At 45.9% G+C, this 24,227-nt stretch overlaps 1 protein-coding gene across 3 annotated transcripts in view; it reads right to left on the bottom strand.

Annotated features, from left to right (window-relative positions):
- LOC138527994 (phosphatidylinositol 3,4,5-trisphosphate 3-phosphatase TPTE2-like) overlaps positions 1-24,227 on the bottom strand; it is a 421,324-nt gene that overhangs the window by 12,552 nt on the left and 384,545 nt on the right. For all 3 annotated transcript variants that reach the window (XM_069639416.1, XM_069639415.1, XM_069639417.1), the window contains 2 exons: positions 15,976-16,071; positions 13,994-14,064 (listed from right to left, as the gene is read on the bottom strand). In XM_069639416.1, coding sequence (XP_069495517.1) covers positions 13,994-14,064; positions 15,976-16,071 — 167 coding nt within the window. The remainder of the gene's footprint in view (positions 1-13,993; positions 14,065-15,975; positions 16,072-24,227) is intronic.

Genomic DNA, 24,227 nt, shown 5'->3' with positions numbered 1-24,227 from the left:
GTGCTCAAGTGCATAACTGTGATAGCATGTGTTGGCTATTATTTTGTCTGTTTTTTGTATTTGGTTTGCACATTGAGTATATGCCCATCTGGAGTAGAAAACACACAGTACAAAGTCTGCAGATGTCTAGCTAAGATCCTAGGGAATAGATTGTAGCAAAAGAAAAGTGTCCGGATTTATCTAAAAGAAGGCCGTTGCCAGCATTTGCAGGCCCAAAGGGGTACACGCTAACAAAACAGCGTCATCTGTGTACATGAGATCCTCAGTTGTTCAAGGACATTCTGGAGGGTGTTAGAATGCAAATTAAATAAAAGTGATGGCAGAACGCACATGTGGCTCACGGTGTACAAAATGAAGATGAACTTTGAAAGCTTGGCCTCTTACCTATATCTAACTTTAGCCTGATTGTCCATATGCAAGTAAACCAGAATATTCAGCAAGGTTGGGGGGACACCAATGGCCTGGAATGTTGCCACAACTTTGAGCGTTAAATGCCAAATGGTGGTTTAAATGCTAGTTATGTGTTCACGTTTACCTTGTGCAAATGTAGGTAAATGTAGCTGTATAGAGAGACACTGAAGCGTTGGTCCCACCTTCTCTTTGAAGCCCAATTGAACATACATGAATACACTACTATATTGTTGTCGTCTACCTAATCTACAAGCTTATCAGAAACTATTTTCACCAAATAATTCGCACTAGCATCCAATAGGGAGATTGTGCGATAAGACAGGGGTAATGATTTGGAAACTTTGAACTGGGACAATTTTCCCAATGCTCCAAGAAACAGGGAGTGCATTAGTTCCTAACAGAATTAAGCACCAATACAAGAAGAGGCCCCACAGCTCTACATCCACACCTTGAAGGTATCTATAGGCACATGATCCGGACCACGGATTTCCAGGCAGGAATGATTTTTCAGGTAAATAGTCACTTCACCAAGCTGAAATGGGTCAGGCATGGATATATGATAGCCACAGTAACTTGCAAAAGTCCCTCCTCTTCAAGGATGTTATGTTGTTCTCCCTCCTCGTACTTTAGCAGATCATCTCCTGCCTCCATATCCTGCCAGGATACAACCGTGTGTAATGGTCTACTCACGTTGACTCCATAGGGAATAGTGGAATCTCACTAATATCTATGGGGCAAGTATTTTTTGCCACAATTTCCCAAACATCTCGTATCTTTCGCTATTGCGGCCGCCTTTACATCCAACAAAGGTTTTTTCCCCTTTGACTCTTTTTCTCGAAGCAAAAACCTGTTTGCCTTTCTCTTCTCTGATTTTAACTCCGTCAGTCGGAAATTCTTAAGTGCTTTTAATAACTCTTGTTTTGCTAGTTCACAAGATCCATCCAACCATAACCTCTGATATTTCTTATCCTCCTATTTAAGATCTACTATCTGTCAAATTTGTGAACGTTATTACTCGTTCCTTGTCCCACACATCACTTTACGTGTGCCAATGAAATGCTTTGCTTTTAGCATTATTCTTTTATATCCATCTTTTTTATTTCTACTATTCCAACGAATATTCTTTGTGCTGGATGTTAAAACCAGATTGGTTCGAATAATTTGCCGACTGCTGGCGGGCCTTATTGCTAAAGACCAGTTTAGGGGATTATGGTCACAATCCTTATTCTGTGGACCCCCAAAATGCAGAATTTGCCTCCTTTGTTGTATCTGGCATAGTATATAATCAATGAAACTCCTATTCCTGCCTTTATTAAATGTAAAGCTTCCTGGTGTGTCACCCATTCACCTGCAGCAACCCCAACTCCAGAAGAGTAGTCCAAAAGGCCAAACCATTCTCCTTTACTCAGTAATCTAAATTCAGTTGTATTAATCCCTGATACCTCTTCCTCTCGCTCGTACTCCAAACAGGTCCTCCCCTGTTCCCAGCCTTACACTGAAATCCCTGCCAACCCTCCGTATATGATGATTCCAGGTTACCCAGCTCTCATTTTTATTACTTTATTATTTCCTTTACGTTGGCACCCATAAAGCAACTTTGGAGAGTCCTAGTCTCTTAAAAAAGGCAATTGTAAAAATGTGTAATTGTCCATCAGTAGCCTTCATTTAAAAAAAAAAAAGGACCTGTATATTATCTGAAACCTTGGAATACCCCAGGTTACAAAAAACTGCATCTACCGCTATTACTATCAATAATTCTCCTTCAAGCACAGCTAGCTGCATAGGAATGTGGGTTACATTTGCCAGGTTTCTTGTGAAAGAATTATTTGGAGTTGACCAATTTTTGTCAACTTTCTTTTTACCCCCCTGCTATATTCCAAGTTAAGATTTGTAATACATTACTGTCTGTGCTGCTGTGTTTAGGTACATGCTATTCCCTTTATCTGTGGCATTATAATGTCTACATGATGAGGGTCCCTGTTGGCTTGAGAGTCCCCTGCTTGACTAACACCCTTTGGGCCTCATTACAAATGTGGTGGTATTTCGGCGGTAAATCCACTGAAATATCACTAAATGGATTTACTGTTACTGCCACTTGGTCGGGCGGAATTATTGCCAGATTACAAATGGTGGTAGGCGGTGTTAGTCCCCATTTATCGTAGTCCATAGCACTCCATGGGGATTTTGGTGGAATTACCGGTGGTGGTAATTCCACGGTGATGCAGCGGTAACTCTGTTGGCACTGCTGAACTCGTAATGATGCGCTTTGTCCCAGATATATAGGCTGGAATGTTATTGTCTGAAGGTGCAGTCGGTTATACGTGAGGGCCAAACGGCTGGCACGTTTGCCTTGGAGCAGGATCACCAATACCCTTATGTTATTGGTGATCTTTTTTTAGTTATCCCTCGGTAGAGTTGTGTGCCAGCTCTTGATGTCATTTATAGGGCCTTGTCTGATCGTAGTTAAGTATGACCTGACAGTTATCTTGAATTTATAAGGGCAGTATGAAGAAAAGGTTTAGCTAAAACCTTCTTTCCAATACAGAGGCACAGCAACTGTCACTGCAGGGCGTGTTGGGATGTTCTCTTAGAGTTTGTCTTTTTATTTTTCGTTCGGCATATAAAGAGACCGTGGACTGACGGATGAGACCGTTTGGAAAGGTGGGATAGGGTCCTGAGGCCAGGATTCTAAGAGATAAGATAGCCTGTTGGTCTAACCCAGCGGTATTCAAACTGTGGGTCACGGCCTGCCAGGAAATTTCTAGCCACCAGAGGGAGGCATTACAATAAACGGGTCCCAGAAATGAAGTCATGGGCCTAAGCGCGCAAAAGACAATTTTAAGATGCCCACAGAGGAAGAGTGTTAGGAAAGATTTCACATTGTATGTAATTTTCCCTCCCTGTGGCAACCCCCGAACTTTTTGCTTCTGTTTTACACCCTGATCTAGACTTTGCCAGAGAAGCGCAGCCTTCCGCTGCACTCCTCTGGGCTTTCGCTCAATTCTTATGGGGAAACTGACATGCCCTTAAGAAAGTCAGTACGGGGAGACTTTGTTTCCCTTAGTCCTTTTCTCATGTTGCAGCTTTTGTGCAACATAACACAAGAGGGCACTGTCACCTAAATTACCGCACTCTTGGGTCTCTAATCATTCCAAAGGCCCTAGAAACCTCTCGCTGGACTTATTATGAACTGTGCAAGTGTGTCACGGATAGGACTGGTGGCAGCTATCGTTTCTTTTGTGTTTTGAACCTTTTTTGCCATGTTATCCGCGCTTACCGCATTTGGCACGAGTAAGTGGCCTGGCTCCAAAATGGCCATGCCACGAGGTTCTTTGTCCTGTCCACTGACCGTCTTGCCCCTTCACCTTCCCCCAGGTCGAGCCGACCCGGGGCAGTCCTTATTTGGTCATGCACTTTCCCGCAAAACACAACTCTTTCGCGGGCTTCTGCATGCCTTGTGTGGGGCTCCAGGATGTGGGCTGGGATGTCTGGTCCCAATACACATCCTGGGTGCCAGAGAGTCTGGAGTGTCCTGAATGCCTGGGACCACTGTGGTCCGTGATAGGTCCACGTATGGTGTGAGTGTTTGTGAGCAGATCTCCCATTGGGTCCTCTCCGTTTTGGCGCGAAGGGAACTTTGGATAAGAGGAGGCTGGAAACACCACTACCAGGTCGATCTCCTAAGTTCACACCGAACAAGGGATAAGGAGCCAAGTATCCTGCAACAAGAAGCTGAGTCGAGGAACCGCTGGTGACCCGCTGAAGGTTTGGCACCCTGAACTGCTGTCGTCCTGCGAGACCCCTCTGCATTTGATCGTCCTAGAAGGTCTGCGAAGGCGCTTCGATCCATTGGAATAGTGGGATCAACTATTTCCGGCACCTTCATCAAACCCTGCAAGTAAGCCTCTTCAGAAGTGTCCCTGGGCCAACCAGTGGGCTGACCAGCTTACGCAGGACGCTTTGCTCCGTCACTGCCGCCGTTTCGGGGAAGCCCTCGAAACTTGGTTTACTGCTTGCTCTGCGTCCACGGCACCCTCGCACCGAATTCCGTACACTTGGCATTCCCAGGTCTGAAGTGAGACGAGTGCGCCCGGACCAGAGTAAACGCGGTTGCCGTGTTGCCCTGCTGCGTTAACAACCTGTGCACGTCCACTGCATTTGGGACACCCTCGACCCTGCATCCTGCTACACAGAATCTACACGGTGTCGAGACGTCCTGATCATCGCAGCTGAACCTGCCAGCAACGTGAACTGAACTGGAGACGTCTGGGTCTGCCTGCGTCGGGGACCGGTGAGTAGTCCATACCCCAACCGGTGGCCCCTCACGCAGGAGCCTGTGTCTTTTCTACCGCTCTTGCGAAATAGCGACTCTATCCCGCACTCTCACCCTGCCTCTGCCCACAAGTGGAGGCCTTGCTTGAGTAGTGGGGACTTGTTCTGCATCATTTCATTCACCTTCCTGAACTGCCTGATAGCCTTGAAGAGGCCCTCTTTTGTCCACTGGCACCAGCGCGTGCAGGAACTTTTGAGCATAAGGCTCCTTTCTTCGTAGGGCTCGGACTTCCTCCTAGTTCGGTGTATTTCAGATGTCGAACTGGGTCTAATGATTACTTGCACTGCCCGTTTTCCTCCCCATCTAGGTGGTCTACATATTACGTGCTCCTAACTCCTTAGACCCCTCGGTCTTGTATATACATTGTATTGATTCTGATGTGTTGGTTTACTTTAGTATTATTGTGATTCTTTGCTATGGTCGATGTTACAAAGGCCTTGTAATAAATGTGTCTATATTTTTAATATAACACCTGTCTGGAGGAATTTGTAAGTGTCCTTGCTTTGTGTGCTCATTGCGGTCTTTCAGTCACCCTCACCCCTCTTGAGACTTAGTCTTGACCGCCGCCATCGCTACCCTGATTGGTCTGGCTTGTCCAGAGGTTACCCTGTTCCAAGAAACTAGGCTGGCCTTCTGAACCTCTGCCCCTCCAGGTCCGAGTTCAGAAATCCATCTTAACAAAGAGCAAAACCTATAATGGCAGATGCAATTATTTAAGGTTGGAGCAATGTTAGTAGTCCGATACAAATATGTATGTCCACAGAAATGATCATAAAATGTCTTAGTAGCCAGGTGTCACTTTTAAATGTAGCACATGTAATCAAGACCATGGTGACATAAACTTTGCTTTCAATGTACTACACATGAGATAAAGGCCTTAATGACAGGATGCGTTGTTTAAAATGAAAATAAAATACTTTAATGGCTGGATGCAACTTTGAATGCTCAACACAGGACACAGAACCTTTGGTGGCCAGACGCACATTTTACAAACATACAAAAAGCAAAGTACAATGGCTTAGCGGCCAGATACAGGAATTAGGAAGCAGTAGATTAAAATACAAGAGTCTAATAGTGCGCTTCAACCTTGAGTGTCAGGATAGGTGCAAACCAGGTTTGGATGATTTATGATGCTTGCGTGTGTACAGCCTGACAGGAACCTGGGTTGAACAACACAGGAATGCATGCAAGGATACCACATGGGCAGTGAGTAGCCAAACAGTGAGAACTTGTGAGATTTGGGGAATTTAAGGAAGCAACTTGCTGTGGGAATGCTGAAGCAAGGCTGGGTTGGTCTGGGTATCCCAGCACAGCGGCCCTGGCCCTAGGTCCTTTGGTATACCGTCATTTCATCGACAGGCTTTTCATTGCGGGGTGTTTTGCCGCGATTTATTTTGTTGAAAAAAAACCATCGATTTTTTTTGGGGGTTAAAAATTAAATAAATTTGGTGTGTGTCTAGGGTAATATTAAAATAATTAAACGGATGGGGGGTTTTGGGGGGGGGAACCCCCCCTCAATAAAAAAAAAAGCGCTGTTTTTTTTCGAAAAAAAAATCAGCGGAAAAAAACCCAGCGATGAAAAGTCTGTCGATGAAATCACATAGAACCGGTCCTTTCAGGCCCAAATAGGGTCCAACAGATTCTGCCCTTGTCTACATAACCTCTCTCTGGAGCCGCCAGGATGGGATGTCCTGTTCAGACAGGAATACACTGGATGGGCTGGAAGGGCCAATAATGGCCACTTGGATGGGACAAATGCAGGCCCAATGGTGGTACAAGTTCAGAGATATTCTGCTGAGCTCAAGCTCCATCAGGGAGCGAGAAAGGGTTGTTGGTGCATCCACAGCATTCCCCACCTTCTCACGCACCACCCACCAAAATGCCCATCTTTATCTTTGCACACAGTTGCCTCGACTATTGCTCTAGCCATTTCCTGGATTTTCCCCCCATAAAGCTTTTCCCGCTCAATACATTCTCAACGTTTCAACCCTCACTCTCTACAACCCTTCCAACTCTTCTCCTGCCAGTAGCCAACCACCTCTCCGCCGGCTGATGCCAATTCAGAACTGGTACCCATTCAAATTCCTACTATTCCACTTTAGATCCATTGAAGGACTAACACACCTGTCCAAAATCAGCTGCCACTCCATCTGGTGCCCTGTGCCCCAGGGCTCCCCTCAGTCTATGAGTCCCACCTGCCAACCCTGTGCATGCTCCCGTTTTCACTCCTTTTTCCACCTGACACTAACAATGGAACACACCTCCCAGTCCCCATTTCAAATGTATTGCCAACATCTTTTCATTCAAGTTATCCTTTAAGCTTCACCTCCTCTTCATGGAGGGCGGCGATTCTTTTTGCTAGTAGCTCCTCTCCACAAGCCAACCCTCCCGACTACCTACTCTGTAGTACAATTCACCCACTCCTGTAAATATCCCTCAATGTTTCCCTGTTTAGCTGTCATGCCTCAGGAGTACCCTAGCTTTCAAATCGTTCATTCTCAACTGTGAACCTTCTACTGTCAAGTACCGACTGCAGGACGACTTCTCAGACCTCTGTAACATTTGACACGAGTCTTTGTTTGCAACACTGTGTATTTTGCAATACATACAAAAACAACTAAAGACTGACAATATCAAGACAGGAATAAAAGATGTGGAAGAGCAGACTGAGAGGCCAACCAATTCAAACAGTGCAAAGAGAAACCCACTACATACAAGAACAATTGTCTTATAAATTATTGAATGATACTTTGAGACATGGTGACTCTGGGCCTCATCACGAGTTGTGCAGTATCACGGCTGAGATCCCGCCCAGTTTTGTGTGTGTTGGCGCACACCCGTCCGGTGGTATTATCGCCGCATCACGAGTTGGGCGCGGTTACTCCTCATTCCCCATTGGGTCCATGAACACAAGAACACATTCATTCTGATAAAGTTACTTTAAAGCGTGAGTGCTTTCGAAATTCTTCAATTAATGAAAATAAGATGGAAGCAGACATGCCGGGCATTGAGAAGGGAACCAAACATGTGTCAGCATTAGGAAGATGTTTGACAGTAAAGCACACATAGCATACTATCAGCGCTGTTATGATCTGTTATCACAGTCACAAATAACTCTATTACCAAACTAAATAGGAAAATGGACAAGGAACAATGTGGTTTAGGGCATCCAAGAAAGAAAAAATAGCTGAAACCAAATGACGAACCTTAATTCTCTGAGATGCATTCATGACTAATGGAGAAAAAAAGGTTAACACATTGATCCTCTTTTTAGGGTGCTGGCCAGGTACTCCCAACCTATCCTGTAGAACACCTTTTCCATGTGAATGCTAGCAGCAGCAAATGAGTGAAATGAAAATGATCCGTTCCATCTTATTAGCAGATCCATACCAAGTTTCAAGAAACAAAACCTAATTCCCATGCATCAATCTGGGTTTTATAGTTTCTACCCAAGCCACACAAGATGGACCAAAACAGTAACCTCTACATTTAGCTGGGATGAAAATTAGCCTTATCAGATCTATGCCAGACTTTGTTAAAAATGACAGATGGGATGCATCCATAGATGCCAGGGTACTTCCCTACGCAGAATACCAATGAAAAGATGTCATGGTGGGGATCAAAGACTCCCTGATCGGAGTCCATGCAGGTCAGGAGACTTCCCACAATCCATTGTGTGAGCTACAGCCGCCTTAGACCGATACCTTACCCTGAAAGATCTCAACATAGACAACCATGCTGGAGAGTCACTCTCGAACAATTTTCCAAAGATTGTTTTGGTACTAAGGGCTTGTGTTGCAAACATGTCGTACTTGTTTGTTGTGGATTCCGTTCGCTCACTATTAATTCGTTAAATTCTTGGACAGAAAACGTTAACCCTCGCCAAACAGGCATGCCAGCTGATAAGTGCCAGAGTTTACATCAGAAATGTCGTCAAAGGCTGTTGGAGATTGGCTCTTACAAACAACCACAAGACAGGAAAACAGTTTTAAAAAAAGCTATCTATTTATGATTGATTTCTGCATTAAATAATTAGCCTTGAAAAGGCACAATGTTGGCATGAAACACACGTAGAGAGATACATTGGAGGATTTTACAGTTAAAGGAAGAAATGCACCTTAACAATTTGAATTTGCTTATGGGGAATTTGACTATTAGAAACCTTGTTCATTAAAATATGTTTGTGCCACCATCACCTTCCACTACTGCTCTCTTGTTCTTTAGGTATCTCTTCTTATAAAGACACAACACACATCTAGGTGATAAACTAGCACCTGGGAGGTGGAGTTTAGAAAAGACCAAACTGGGTATAAAGGAGTTCCACTGAAAGTTATTATGGGTGATCAACACACCTTAACTTACTAGGTTGTTGTTATTGGTGTTGAACCCTTCTTTAATCTATGGCCAACAATGACCACGTCCCCAAACTCGTGATACAAATATAAAAGGCTTCCAATTCCACCTGCGGCAGGTGATAACATACAAAAATGGACCGTGAAGCATTCCAACAATCCTATCATTTTCAACTACTATCGTCAGGGTAAGCGATTGTTCATGTTCTTCTCAATAAACCTTTAACAGAAACAAAGATGGATGCCTCTATTAAAACACAGCAGAATATGTCGTGGTAGGTTTCTAAAACACATTGTTGTCTGAAGGAGTCATGTGGTTGGAGGAGGCGTTTTCGGAAAACAAACAGTCACTTCTACAATTTAGGTAGTGATGTGAAGAATCTGCACTTCTCCTTGTGGGGAAAAGAAGTGCTTGTGGAGGAGTAGATGCAGAATAACTGGTTTCCAGAGAAGCAAAGGAGCCTGTCCCGCACCAGAAAAGTACAGATCAATCGGCAAGATTTGCGCTTGCTTTGACTGAAACTAGTGATCGTTTCTTGAAGTACTGGTAGGTGATAAGTAAGACTGCCCTTATGAATTTAGGAGGAGATCCCCCACTTGGGAATCCAGACTTCAAGATGAGGAGGAAGGATTGCTGAAACCTGCAAGTGATAAAGGCCTAACCCAACACTTAGGGGTTTGTTCAAATTTGTTTAAGACATGAGTAGCCAGGCCACTTGCCAGACTAACATTGCTTAACTTTAGTACCCTTCATAAAAAGCTGACATATCAGTTGACGCCCGATGGATGTCCTCGTCTGGTTGAATGACCCAAGTAGATGTATTTTTCATTTTCCATTGCCGACATCCCTAAAGAGTAAGTAACTAGACATCTCCACTTTCTCCACGATAAGGCCCTACACAAAGTGTGCAGCCCATGTGCAGGGTTCTGTCTGAGCAGAGTGCACGGGGAGGAATGCATTTTTGGCAAGTGGATACGACATGGCACTCCCAAAGAGAAACAGACTCGAGAGCCGACATCACCTGTGCCAATGCAGGTTCGGAATTGGCCTTGTAGTTTCCTATTTCACTTTTTACAAAACCATTTTTTTGCTGAATACACTAATGGTTTCCAGCATTTATTAAATTGCATTTTCCTGCTGATACAGACCTGCAGATGGGCCTGGCCAGCTGGGAATTTCTGGCCTTGTGTTTATTTATGTTAGTTATTACTTCGGTTTCCATCACAATGGGGTAAGGGCGCACACCTCACATGGAGATGTTACCATTCTGCAGAGTGCCCACTGGAGGCTTTGAACACTTGCAAGATTTTCACATCATTGCACATGGGAGATTTCAATCTTCTGTGGCTGCAAAAATTTCATATCCCATGATTAAGGTGCCATGGCTTGATGACTGTACTTAACACGGTACGGTAACCCGCCTCTTACCATTCTAGCCCAACTGTTTTGGAGAGGACTTTACAAGTATTCATTGGACATTGCCGTTCATGAGCTACTTATCCTTCTGTACCAGCTGCTGTCCCTGCAATGCCTGAAAGCATGATCCCTGCGAAGTGTAAAAGTGCCAGCGTAGAGATGAGCACCAAGCTCAGGGCGATTTGTGGTGCTAGATATCCCATTACACAACTCTGACTTGCCACTCTTGGATTTCACTCATGCAGTCTGGCAGGTCAAAGTGTCTTATAATTAATGTTTGCTTTGCATTGGCCTTAATAAATTAAATATTGGATGATTGAAAATGTAGATTTTACTTGCAAACGGATACAGCATAATGCATTGCCACAGTGTGCATCTACAGTATATATGCAGTGTGCTTCAAAGTACAGTGTAGATGAGCGTGCAGACATTTGCTGGTATTGTTCAATAATATTGAAGGCAATGAAAGGTGTGGTGAATCTAGCTGTAATATTACTTTATGGATATGTTTGTTCATTTGCCTTGTCACAGGCCCTGGTCATGGGTGGGAAGGGCATCCTGTGATTATAAAGCATATTTGACAAACGTTTATCAGCCTCACTGAGAACCTATCACCTTTACAATTAGTTTTCATCCAGGACCTTCTCATTGCAGCCCACCCATTACTGGCGGCACTAGATGGGAAGTGCTCTTGGCTCACTCCGCTTCTTCCAAAGCACCATTAACGTCTATCACAATGGCACTATCATGGGCCAGGGTTCTCAGCCCAACCTTCTCCTTCTGGACAGGCATCTTCCTTCCCTCTTCAGCTTCCCACCCTCGCCTTCCATCCTTCCCTGCTTCCCTCATCTCCCGTGGTTGCACCGCACCCCTGTTGCCTCACTCGCAAATCTTTCAAAGGGGGTGACCAGCTACACTTAGCTACCCTCAACTCTTGCTCTGCCATTAAATACTCCTCCGACATCGGTCACCTCCTTCAAGACATTGACATCCTCGCCCTTACGGAGACTTGGTTCAAGGCCAGCTCCGTCACTGACACTCTTCTTCCTGTTAGCTACAAGATCATATCCAACCCCAGATCAGAGCCGCTCCACCCCAACCTCTCGATCTGGTGGTGGAGTGGCTCTGATCTTCCCCAAGTGGGTTCCTGCCACCGTCATCTCCACTCAATCCTACTCTTCCTTTGAAAGCCTAGTCTACAGACTGTCTATCTACCCTTCTTTCTCGGTTACTCTCCCTACCTTCTACAGATCCTCTGGCCCTTCCCGCCTTTTCGTCTCGGATTGGGCCGACCTCGCCAATTCTCTCCTCCTTCCCCAAAGCTACCTTCTTTGTGGACATCAACATCCATCTCGACTCCCCTGATGCAGCCTCCTCTCTCTTCCTTGACCTTTACAACTCTCTCCCTCCCTATCCTTCCCTCTGGCTCTACCCACTCTGCAGGTCACACCTTGGATGCCCTCATCTAGTCAGACATTCCTCTCTCCAACCCGCTCACTACCCCTCTATCCTGGTCTGACCACTCTCTGCTCTCCCCCTTCCTTGACCTCTCCTGTCCGCAGGCTCCTTCTCCGGCACTGCCAATCTCCTTCTTCATCATGCGACCAGTGAAGTGTGTGCCAGTTACTGCCTTTGCTTCCTCCTTTATCCCTCCCCTGTCCCTTTCTTTGGATTCTCCCCCTGACTCTGTCCTAACTAATCTCCATCTCTCTATCAACAAAGCCCTGGACAACCTTGACCCTGCCATGAGGATTTCATGAAGCCTGCCACCAAATGCAACTCTTGGTAGGACTCTAACTTGGCCGCTTTGAAATGAAAGAGCAAAGTGGCAGAGCCTAAGTGCAGACATCTAGCTCATCCCCTAACAAACTGACCTGCCGCCTACTCCAAAGGCAATACCGTCCCATCTGCTCCAAAAAAAAGAGCTCATGTCCAAGCTTTTATCTCTAGAGCCACAAACATGGCCGGACTCTCTTAAATCTGCAAGGTACTCGCCAATCCTACCGCAGTCTTCTCCTCTCCCCTCCCAGGCCTTATGCTCTGCATTGACCTGCCACTTTTCCTCCAAAACTCTTGACATCCTGTCCTCTCATCTGCTCCCTCTTCTCACACCCCTTCTCCTTCCATCTCTTCCGATTCCCCTTCTCCCCCCATAGTCTCCTCCCACTCTCCCATTGCACTAGATGAGATCTCTAGTGTTGCCCACTATGAAATTCTCCTCTAAACAGGTGCTTCCCTGCTCCTCCAAAACATTAAAGACAAGATTGACATTCTCCACCTACCTTGGTGGACCTCTGCAACCACTCGTGCCACAGGCTCTTTCCCTCAATCTCTCAAGCACTCCCTTGTGCGCCCTCTCATAAAAAAGACGTCTGCTGACCCCTCTTGTCCAACTAACTATCAACCTATCTCCATCACCCCTTTCTTGGGCAAACTCATGGAGAAGCTGGTCATCCTCCAACTGACCCTCCACACCGAAATGGCTCCCTCCATGACCACCAGTCTGGTTTCTGGGCGGCCAGAGGCACGGAAACCGCTCTACTAATACCTGTGAAGACCTACTCTCCAATTTGGACTCAAACTCTCCATCTGTGATGATCCTCCTCGATCTCTCCTCTGCCTTTGACACTGTCAATCACTCATCTTCCTAAACCGTCTCTGTGATACCCTAGGCATCACAGACAGGGCACGGGCGTGGCTTACCCATTTCCTCTCTAACAGACCCTGCCAAGTTCAAATGGGTTTGTTTCTGTCCTCCACCTCCCTTTCTACTTGTGGCGTCCCTCAGGGTTCTATCCTATCGCCACGGCTCTTCAACATCTACCTGGCCCCTCTGGTCCACCTAAGCTCCACCTACTCCCCTCACTTCCAGTGTTACGAAGATACACAACTCTCTTTCCAGCTGCCTTGCCCTACATCCTCCGCCTCCTTTTCCTGCCTTGTACCTGACTGCTATTCGGGCATGCTGCTCCCTCAATGATCTCTGCCTCAATGGCAGCAAAATGGGAGATCCTTCTCAATGAGATGCCTGCTCCCAGCTTCCCCCTCACTCTCTGGCCAGACTCCTTGGGTCCCCTCCACTCACCACTTGTGAGGCAAAAAAAAACATCGGATCATCTTTAACTCCTCTCTATCCTTCTTTCAACACATCACAGACCTTGACAAGAAGTCCAACGTTCAGCTCCATCTATTTAGGGGCTTTCTACCTTTCCTCACCTTCCCCCAGAAACTCAGTGTCTCCAGAGCCCTGGTTCTCTCTAAATGACTACTGCAACAGCCTCTTCCTCAACTGTCCTCTTTCCTCCCTTAGCCCCCTCCAACTAATCCAGAATAGGGTTGCAAGACTTATCCTCCGTATCAAGACTGGTCTTACTGGCTCTATAAAGGGCCAGAAATATTTACTTTTTAAGAACAGAAAACTGGAATTTTACGCAAGTTTATAGCAGTATGTGTGTTAAGCTGTATTACATTATACCGTACCTGTTGTCTTCGATGAAGGAAGTGTTGAACCAGAAGTAGAACGGGCAGCCATCGTAGCCTTTCGGGAGCCCCTGAAAGGACATGAAGCATTGTTATGTTCGGTGAAATATTTTTATGGGATACAATCCGATTACTTTGTGATTTAATGGCTGCTCTTGTGGTACATTGCTTTGATACAGTTTATACTACCCCTTTCAGACAGTGTTTAGTCACTCATATCATTTAAATGAACCATTTATAGAAAAAAACAATTGACTTGACGCATGGTGCACCATAACACTCTCCCAAACTGTTTTTTAAATTTACATTGCTTAGTTTTTTAAGTGATTACTCTTAGTTCGGCCAAGTCAGATATGTTTTAGAATTCTGCTATTGGCCTGGAGAGGGTTGAATCGTGCCCAACACTGCTTCCGAGACATAGAGAGGGCTCACGAGAGCCACAGACTGCTTCCTGGCCCCATAGAGTGTTGGAAAGCACCACTGACAGCTTCCCTGGCCCACAGAGCGCTAAAATGCACCCTGTGCCTGCTCCCTGCCATGGCAGGGGACAGGAGACACCTGGGGAAATCCCCTCAACGACTTCTTTGCCCCACAGAGAGCTGGAAAAGTGCCTGGACTGCTTTCCTACTTGAGAGAGAGGGACCGGGTGTTGTCTGGAGGGGTACCATGCCCCTATGGAGTCCTGCAAAGCATTCTAGATTGATTCCATGCCCCATAGGGGCGTGGAAAGCGCCCTGCACTGCTTCCATGTCCTAGGTTGGACTGGGACGTGCTTTAGGCCCACAGAGATCGGGAGAACACCCCCTGCACTGCTTCCCCGGGGAGAGAGTGGAGAGAGCTTGGTCAGCTACATTCCTTGTAGAGAGCTGAAACGCTCCCTGTGCTAGTTTCCTGTCCTGAAGCAGGGTGGAAGTGTTATAGACTGTTCCCTTCCCCGAAGACAGCTAAAAATGCCCTAAAGTCTGTCTCTGCCCACTGTGATCTGGAGAACACTCCTACACTGCATTTCTGGCAGGAATGGAAAACAGCTGGAAAGCATTGTGGGCGGCTTCCAGGCCCCACGGTGTGACTGAAAGTGCCCTAGAATGCTTCTAACCCCCACAGAGAGATGAAAAGCACTCTATAATGCTTCCGTGTAGTGGGGGGAGAAGTACCCTAGAAGTATTCCCTGGCCCAGAGAGGGATAGAACATGTCTAGACTGCTCCCTGTCCCAGAGAGCTGAACATTTCACTAGACCGCATTGCTAGCCCCGGGAGAGCTGGAAATCGCCCTAGAGCCCAGAGGACCGTATACTTATCCGGAAAACACAGGCTTGATGAAGGGCCATAGCCCAAAAGGTTTGCACCAATGGGATATGGTAATTGGCAAACGACGTGTGAACCAACTTATTTTACAATGCAATTTCAGAACTGAATGAAAAGATTTCAAATCTTCTTCTGAAAAATCTACAGGAGTTTGAAATAGGGAGTCGAAAAGAACACACCGAATATTACCACACTCCTCTTTAGTTAGCAGCACTCGCCCAACCCACTAGGTTAATATTACCTTTGGCAGTCACCTGTTTTTGTTGTGTCCTTGCCCTATGTCCCATAGTATTCACACCCTCATTAATTGACTCGCCACTTGTCCCATCATAGTGCTATTGCACGGCCTTCCGGGGGAAAGCCCCCACCATCTGTAAATGTATTACTGTAAGTCAGTTCTCATTGAAATTGGCATCCCAGTGCTTCAAATAAATGCAAATCGAATAATCGTGTGATGCTTAGGTTTGTCCTCAATTCTCTAGATGTGTGTGGGCATTTCCTGATCTGAATGAGTGTGGATGTAGGATATAGACTATTTAGGCGGGTTTAATACACGTCAAGCAGTACGTCCCAGGCCCCCTGTCAAAATAACTTCACAGCATCACCACTGCAGAAACAGGAGATTAAAAACCAGTATCTGCATAAATTTGCGCGAACAATAAAGCACGTGTACTCACAGCACTAGACTCAAACCGCACTTTCACGTCCCCGCTTATCACCGGGCAGCCTTCCAGAGTAATGATTGCTGCATTGTTGCCTGCATCTACAAATAACTGCAGAAAAAAACACGTCAGTTGTTCAGTATATCAACTGTGCTGATCAGAACACCACCCACGCGCTGCATGATTTTACAGCAACACCACAGCATGTCTGCTCGTCCAGGCTTTGCACTAGGCACAGACCGAGGGGAGGTATGTCTAGTGCAAAATTGTTAAGCACACATCTCAAAGTAAGCACCACCTCTGATGTGGCTGCAAGAGATCACACCAGAGCAGCAGATTCCAGGCCTCTAGCAATGTGAGCACTTGCCCCCAACATGCATTTGGCGGGGCGTTAGTGCATTCTCTGAAACAGAGAGCCCACATAATGCATGGTACCCACTGCACTCCATGTAGAAGGCAACCCAGATCACAGTGTGGCGGTCATCACTCTTTTTTAGTCTAGTGATTGCACTGGTGTGTGCGAGAGGGCATGTCAGCATATATGTTGTACATAGACATTCTCCACCCATTGCAAATCAGCTCGCCCTCAATTAGCTTTAGAGTCACCCAAGCAAATGCGTTGTTTACAGATGAGGCCTGAGTCTATAAACCAAAAACAGCACATGTTATCAAGGGTCCTGAATGCAAACAGCCAAGACAAAGTAACATGCTTGACATAACCTTTACACTGGTGCTAAGGTATGTCTGAGCATCAGTGTAAAAGCACATTCGTTTTGTGTTCTAGCCATCAGAACCTTGCAAGTTTACGTCATCGTGAGCTCTCTGGAGCTTTTGCGGCATCCTGCAAACTTGTAACATTGGTTCACATGCAGGTTTTTGGACCTCCCTTGCCCAGACTCTGAAATGACTCTTGGTTCCACTGGTTGCATTCCATTCAAAAGGTATCCTGACCAGCGTTACTGGCGTGTGCATGAAATTGACTTGGAACAGAAAAACAAACATTTCGCTTCATTCTCAGGGCTTTGGGTCTGCCATGGGAGCGCCCTAGGCATCTCGGTTTGGAAGAGGGCTTATTAGAACTGTCCTGCATGGCCGTACTAGGATACTGGGGAGGGCCAAAGCTACCAGGACTGTCCTGTACTAGCCTAGAGGGGGCTGAGACTACCAGGACCGGCCTGCACTAGCTTAGAAGGGGCCGAGACTACCAGGACTGGCCTGCACTAGCTTAGAAGGGGCCGAGACTACCAGGTCCGGCCTGCACTAGATCACTATAAGTGTGCTTGCCCTGTAACAGACCGGGGAGGGCCGGTGGGGGGATGGGTGAATGGCAGCAACTACCCTATTTTAGCATTAATGTTTGGGTGATTAGAACTTTTGGGCCTTTTCCACACCACACCGTCTCCAGATGGCTACAGAAATCTGTGTCATCACTCAACACAATTAAAAGGAGTCACACAATAACCCCTTGCCATCTTATTAAACTGTCCAATGTCTTTCTTAGCTTTCTGTTACTTGCACACTTCATTTCAGAGTAGGGAATCTTAAGATGCAATCACCCTTTCTTGCTTATCCTTTTCCTATACACATTTTAAATATTTGTCTGGTTGGTTTATAAAATAGTTTTACCAACCAGAGCTGAGAAAATGTGTGGTCTTTCAAGAGCCTAAATTGTTAACTGCGTCAATCCCAGATTCACCACTTTACCAAAAATAAGTGACCTTGGGTGAATCATTTTCTCTCACTGACTTAACTACCAAAACTCTCACCCCATAGAAGTGATTCAGCTCAAAGTATATACTATTTTCTAAAAAAGTCTTAATTATAGTTAGCTGGGGTACTCACAACCATTTTCTAGCAGCTCGGCTCAACCTTTGAGCACTATTTATTTTGCCATCGACTTCAGGGTCAGGTCAAGGCAGAGGCCAATTCTGCCACATTTACAGGTGGTACGTGAGAGCAGGTGACAAGAATATAGGTTCACAAACAAAACTTTAAAGTGCAGTTAAATTGAACAGATTGAACGCAACAAAACCCTTGAAATTCAGCATATGTAGGAAGTCATGACCTGCCTAACTCGGTACACTCCCGTTGAGGTCCCCCATAATGCAATTGTGTATGTTATTGTGAATCCCTTCTCTTATAATATGTATATGCTCATGGGCTTTGCAATGAGAACGCACAGAGTTAAGCTAGTCATGCCTTCCCAAATCCACTGAATTTCAAGGGTTTTGTCTGGTCAACCTAACTGTACTATTTCAAGGGTTTTGTTATGCCACTCTCTTTTATGGGCCACTAGCCATGGCCTTAGGCCATGGCCATATACATGTCTTTTGGGCCCACTAGCCAGGGTCTTTGCCCGTACCCACTGTACATGTTCCCCCAATATGTTTCTTTTGAACCCACTAGATGGCCACTATACATACCATGGCCACTATACACTATTCACACCATTCTTAATAACCATTTCATTTTTTGACGAATTGTTCCCATAATTTCTGGTGGGTGGGGGCGGGGGGTTGCTTGACAATCCCTTGTTTTAGAAAATCTCATCCACATCCATTCAGCAAGTCAACAGTTATTAGCCTCGCTCAGCCTCTCTGCAGTAAAAAGCAGCATGGGCAATATAAAGGTTTAAAGGAGCCGGGGCACCCCCTTCTCTGTCGAATATTTTTAAAACTACTGGGTAGATTTACCCCAACAAGTCAAGAAAGTTAAGACAACGCTTTGTGCCCAAGTTGTTTCTTATTTGGTCCAAATCTGCCCCGCAGTTTTCACGCAACAGCTGTTCAAAAACTGCACTTTTTCTATATGGGAACATTAATGGGCTGAAAACTGTGAGACTGTGGTGCTTTGTTTTCTTAATAACCCTTTCACTCTATAATGTATTGCTACCAAAATTTGAAGTGTGGGGGGCCTATGACAAATGTTTTGTTTTTGGTTTGAAAAATGCTTAATAAAACAAAATTTGAAAAGAAAATGTCATCCAAATCCACCCAGCAAGTCAAAAGTTACTACCAATAGAATTCTGGGGAAAAATGGCAGCTTTTTCATTCCTGAAAATCCTGTCAGCCTCTCTGCTGCAATGCACCATGAGAGAAGGGGACACTTCCTTCTCCGTCAAATATTTAAAAAACTACTGGATGCAATAACCCCAGACCCCACCACACTCACCGGACATAGAGTCAACGCTCCATACCCAAGTTGTTTCGTACCTGGTCCAATTCCATCCAGCAATTTCACTGTGCATTATTAGTGTGGTTGGTCTTTGTCAGCCCGTCTTTTACCATTCTGGGAGGGGGAGGCCGGTGTGTGTGTTTTGTCTTCGGCCAGAGTGTCTGGGCAGGCAGGGAGTGAGGGAGGAGTTTTCCACCCCCTTGTCCTTTGTCTGTCCGAGTGCCTGAATTGGACCAGCTCTGACTAGGGGTCTGGCTGAGCTTATTGGACAGCCAAACAACCCTCTCTGTAAACTCCTGAGGAAGACTGTAGGGGAGTGAGTGCTGGAACTGTATAAAAGGTGAGGCTCCTGGAGTGAAAAGCAAGTCGACCACGAAGCCAGGGTCGGACTGGGCCATAAAATTGGCTCAGACACCAATGAAAAAGTGGGCCACAGTTGCAAATGGCTAGTCATTCCTTTTGTGACACTGTTTGAACATTACACAAGAGGGAGTTTTTTGATAAAATGTGATACAAATTGTGCATTTTAAAGAATATTAATTCAGCAACCCTGGTCAAACCTACTAGCCGGATAGTGATTTGAGCCTTCTCATGAGGTCCTGTGAGTTTCCAGAGCTGTGAAACCTAATACCAGGAGACCTACTACCCATTTCTAGTGCATCGTTGTGGAAAGGCTGAATCCGCCCAAGTCTTTGCTGAACCTTAAAGGATTCTCCAGAGCCACAATCCAACTCGTCCAGACCCCCTCATCAGAGTGTGGGGGTGCAGGAACCGAAGAAGACTGACGGGGCGAATCACCTCCCTTGTTGGTGCTGCAGAAAAAGTGCCAAAACCGCAGTGACCAAAGAAGTTGATGAAAGCCGTGCCAGAGGCCCTCCCTCAAGACTGCTGATGAAAGATCCCGTCCGTTGTCCTGCCTTTCATCATCAGACCAAGTAAACCAGAGGTTGTGTCCTGCGCTGCAACATCGGGGAGCAACCACCATAAATGTTTTCTTCGCTCCAGAGCATTGGTGTGCACATAGAGTTGTCCAGGGCAACCCCCTCTTACCTCCGACTCAAACCGCTGCTTGTGTCCCTTTAGCGAGTCCTGTAACAGGATCTCCAGAAGTTGGTTAAGTCTTCTTGTATCTTCTTTCCTAGAGACTAGAAAGTATCCACAGGAAGTTTTGACTTCTGCTGCTTTTCGGGACTTTAATCCTCTGCGAACTGCCTTTTAGCTAGGGTTGTGTTTTGGACTTTAAAAGACTTGCTGCGCAGGGAATCTGCTTCTAGAACCTGAAGCTCTGCTAGGATAACACTAACCAACTGTTTTCTTTCCCAAAAAGCACTATCTTATATGTGTATGCTGACTAAATGCACTTACCGTATTGCTTTGTGGGTGCACGTTATTATCGATCGCATGGTAGACCTGTCAAACTCCTGTAACAATTGTGCACCTTCATCAACTACCAACTAAGCAGTGGCCTTTTGAAAGTATTGTAAAGTATAACTATGTGTGTTGGTTTATTGTGCTAAGTAAGTATTTAACAGTGACTCTTGTGTAAATGTAATAAATCTACATTTTAATATACATGTATGTGTAAGTGTTTCTTTGATGTGCCTTACTAACTAGGTTCAGTGTACTTACCTACAGCTCACATCTTCCTCTTAAAATAAGCCTGACTGCTCTGCCACTCTACCAAGGTCTCTGAGTAGTACAGGCTGATACTAAGAGTTGGGGGATCTACAAACCACTGGGAAAGCTTACTAAAGTCTTACCCCCAAGTGTGACTTTAGGAAAACTCCCCTAACAGACAGTTCCAGTTCTGTTGAAGATCTTCACAGGAGAAGTTAGTTAATCAGTCAGTGTTTCCTGAAGAAAACACAGGAGTGCAAGGGGAGCCTTCCAGATAATACACAGGCTGCAAGGCCTGTGTAGAGGAGTTGAGGCCAACTCTCACTTGAACTTAGCACTTCCCAAGCCAGGAAGCACCGAAAATGGCACAAGGTAATTACGACCCAAGCAGCACAGTACCCTAAAGATGAAAAATACATTGTAGCTGGCTTCATTCTAGGTGCAACGTTGCAGACCCCGATTCCTGCTCCTTGGTAATGGGGACCTTTGAAAGGCTTCTGCAGCAGCACTCGGGGGAAGTGGTCGGCAGCAATGGATTCAGCTCACTTCAGCAGCTCTTTCTTGGCACCTTTTTCTCAGTACCAAGAAGAAACTAATGTAGCCGGTTGGATTATCTCCGATTACTCAGTCCTGAACTCTGGTGAGGGGACCTTTGGTGAAGAATTCATGCCTCTGTAGGTCCACATGGATGCCTGCAACGTTTCAGCCGGATTCAATCTTCGGAAGCTGATGCACTCGATAATGGTCCATTTACCCCAGGTATTGGTGATTTGCGCCCCGGGAAAGTCGCAGGATGTCTGGGGGTGGGCCAAAATGAAGAATTTCTTGAGGCTAGTTGGTCCCATTAGCCCAAGGGAGGAAGTCGTCCTTTCACTGTTGATTTGAAAACGGGGTCAGCACAGCTTCAGGGCTTCACCTGTGCTTCTGCGGTCCTGGAAGGTGCTGCTGGCGTCTCTGCTCGTCTTCTGCTTTGGATTCTTTGTTCCAGTGGTCTACTTTGCCTGTGGTCCCAGAATCCTCGCATTATATGCTGGAGCCTCCAGGACAGCCAGTTACCCAGTTAGAACTGGTTTCAGCCAGGCATACCTACAGACAAAGGACAGTGAAGTTTCGGGCTCCTCCCTCACTTCCTGCCTTCCCAGACACACTGGAGCCTCGGCGGGCTCAGGGTTGAAGCCAGCCAAAGGTAAAACTTACAAAGGGCTCAAATCTACTCTATACGATAGAAGAAAAGCCCAGAAGGAACTGACAAATGAAAAATGGTGAAAAAAGAAGACGGGCGATTTTGAGAAAATTGTCACACATGGGTGCTGTCCTGCAGCTGAGAAATTAGCCTGCTCGTAACCTGCACAAAAGGTAGTAACAAATAACCACTGCCACCAGCCATTTAAGTTAGTCAGTGTAACAAAACGCTGCAATGGGGAGAGGGAGAAGGAGTTACAATGTAACCCCCCCAGCACCCCACATAGGGTGGTATGTGCTGGACCCACAAAAGAAACAGTAAGATAAAAGTTATCTTACTATTCTTGGGAACAGTAGTTCTCACAAGAAAATGTATTTTGACATAAATGGAAGTCCAACAGACTCCCCAGTGACACTGCACAGAGGATGCTGTGTGTCACCAAGCAAAAAGCAGATGCCTGTATTAAACATAGGGAGCTTACCAGACTCCCTAAAACAGTAAGAATAAAAATCCCAGTAACAGAAAAAGAATGAGAGAGGGGTAAAAAGATTCACTCACTGAGGAGATTAAAATAAAAAAAAATCCAGAGTCCAGCAAAGTGCTGGGGGTCTCTCAGATTAAAGGGAATTATCACAGAAACTGAAAATTCTCTTTAACAAGGATGCCACTTTTCTCATAAGTGTCATTGCCGCGGCTTCTGCCGGGAGTAAGTTTGTGCAACCAGGAATGCCACCACATTCCAGGGCTGGGAGGTATCTGCTCTTAAACGCACCCATCCCCTGAAGCAATTGAGCCCATTTTGCTGCATCGTGGATATCTCCCCTCCCACCACTGCAGAGCTTCGGAAGAGAAGCAAGGCTCTGATGAAGCTGGGAGCAACCAGCCTTTCTTTTCCGGCTGCTCCAGTGTACGCTGTGTCCCCACAGCACAAGATCCCCTCACAGCTCCAGGCAGGCCCCAACAAAACAGCTGCAGCGTTTGCTCTGCTAATTTCCGACAAGCCGTCCCACACAGAAACGGATCACTCCGCAGCGGCTCCAGCAAGATATGAGACACGTGACTGTACTCCTGATTGGGAAAAAATATGTTAAACAAGCAACGTTTGGATTCCATCCATGTAGTGCTATAGAAATTAACACTTTTTGCATTGGTGATTGTATGGCACAGCATCTAACAGTTGTCATGCCAACCACCATGACTACATCTTGGAACCCCTTTGTAGCAGTAGTTTTGGCGGAATTTGGTGGCTTACGCCATGAAAAAGCATCAAAAACAAAAAGACTTGACACCCAGGTGTGGTGGATAGCCCCCAAAAGGTGTACCCTTCCACCTGCTCATAAATGCAGGGACCACAATGCACACCATTTGCTGGGCAGTTTTTGTTTTTTTGCAGTCACTCCGGGATTAATCCTGTTGTGAAATCCTCTCCCCTGATACTGAACAATGCTGTATGGCCTTGTTGCACAGTGCCTTTTACAAATTAGCTTCTATATGCTTTAAGCACACTTTCTGTATTTATAGGATGCTTTAATATATTTTTTCAAAAGGATGTCAGTATTTGTTTTATCTTATTACAATGCAGAGGCGTTGCTAGGGGGGGATAAGAGGGCTATAGCCCCTGGTCTTTATACAACGTACCGCAGATGTGGGAAACAAAGTGTTGAGGTATACCTTCCCGGGGTTAGGAGTGATCGCTTTACACGCCCTGCAATTCACGTGCAGGAACACAGGTCATTTTAGTTCCTTGTAGCCTTACTTACGACAGTGCTTGTGCAAGGACACTACATTTACTTTTATTTTGATTATACTTATTTTATTTTCCTTGTATTCCTGTCTGGATGCTGCGTTTATATTCCGAGTACCTTGCGTCACTGGAGCACACCGGTGTAGTCAGCCTGGGCTCCCTGGTTGGCCTCTTCTTAACAGTCTCCCTGTTTCACTTGGACACTCTAAGATGGCCACAGATTGCCAACTTCCACTTGCTGAGACTCTATTGGTCAGCAGATAACACCTGACTCTGCCCGATTCCTTATGTGTTGGCAGATCATGCCTCTGTGTGGTGGTAGTATGCATCGCATGCAGAAGAAGCTTGTTCCTGGGTTGTGTCTGCGCACCAGACGCTGCAAAGGATGCCACACCGTTAGCCTATTCTTTTGGGGTAGACTCATCCATCCTCCCCACCTCCTGGGGTGTGCCCTGCCCGTCACTCGTTCGACCTACTCTTGCACCTCCCTTCTTGCCCTCCCCATCTTTGGGCATGTCCTTTAATCCTTCCTACATGCTATTTCCCCCC

The sequence above is a fragment of the Ambystoma mexicanum genome, chromosome 7q, assembly GCF_040938575.1.
Source record: "Ambystoma mexicanum isolate Mex_15411 chromosome 7q, UKY_AmexF1_1, whole genome shotgun sequence".
Lineage (NCBI taxonomy): Eukaryota > Metazoa > Chordata > Amphibia > Caudata > Ambystomatidae > Ambystoma > Ambystoma mexicanum.
The sequence above is the reverse complement of the archived record's forward strand: the minus strand, read 5'-3'. Positions and strand labels throughout refer to the sequence as shown.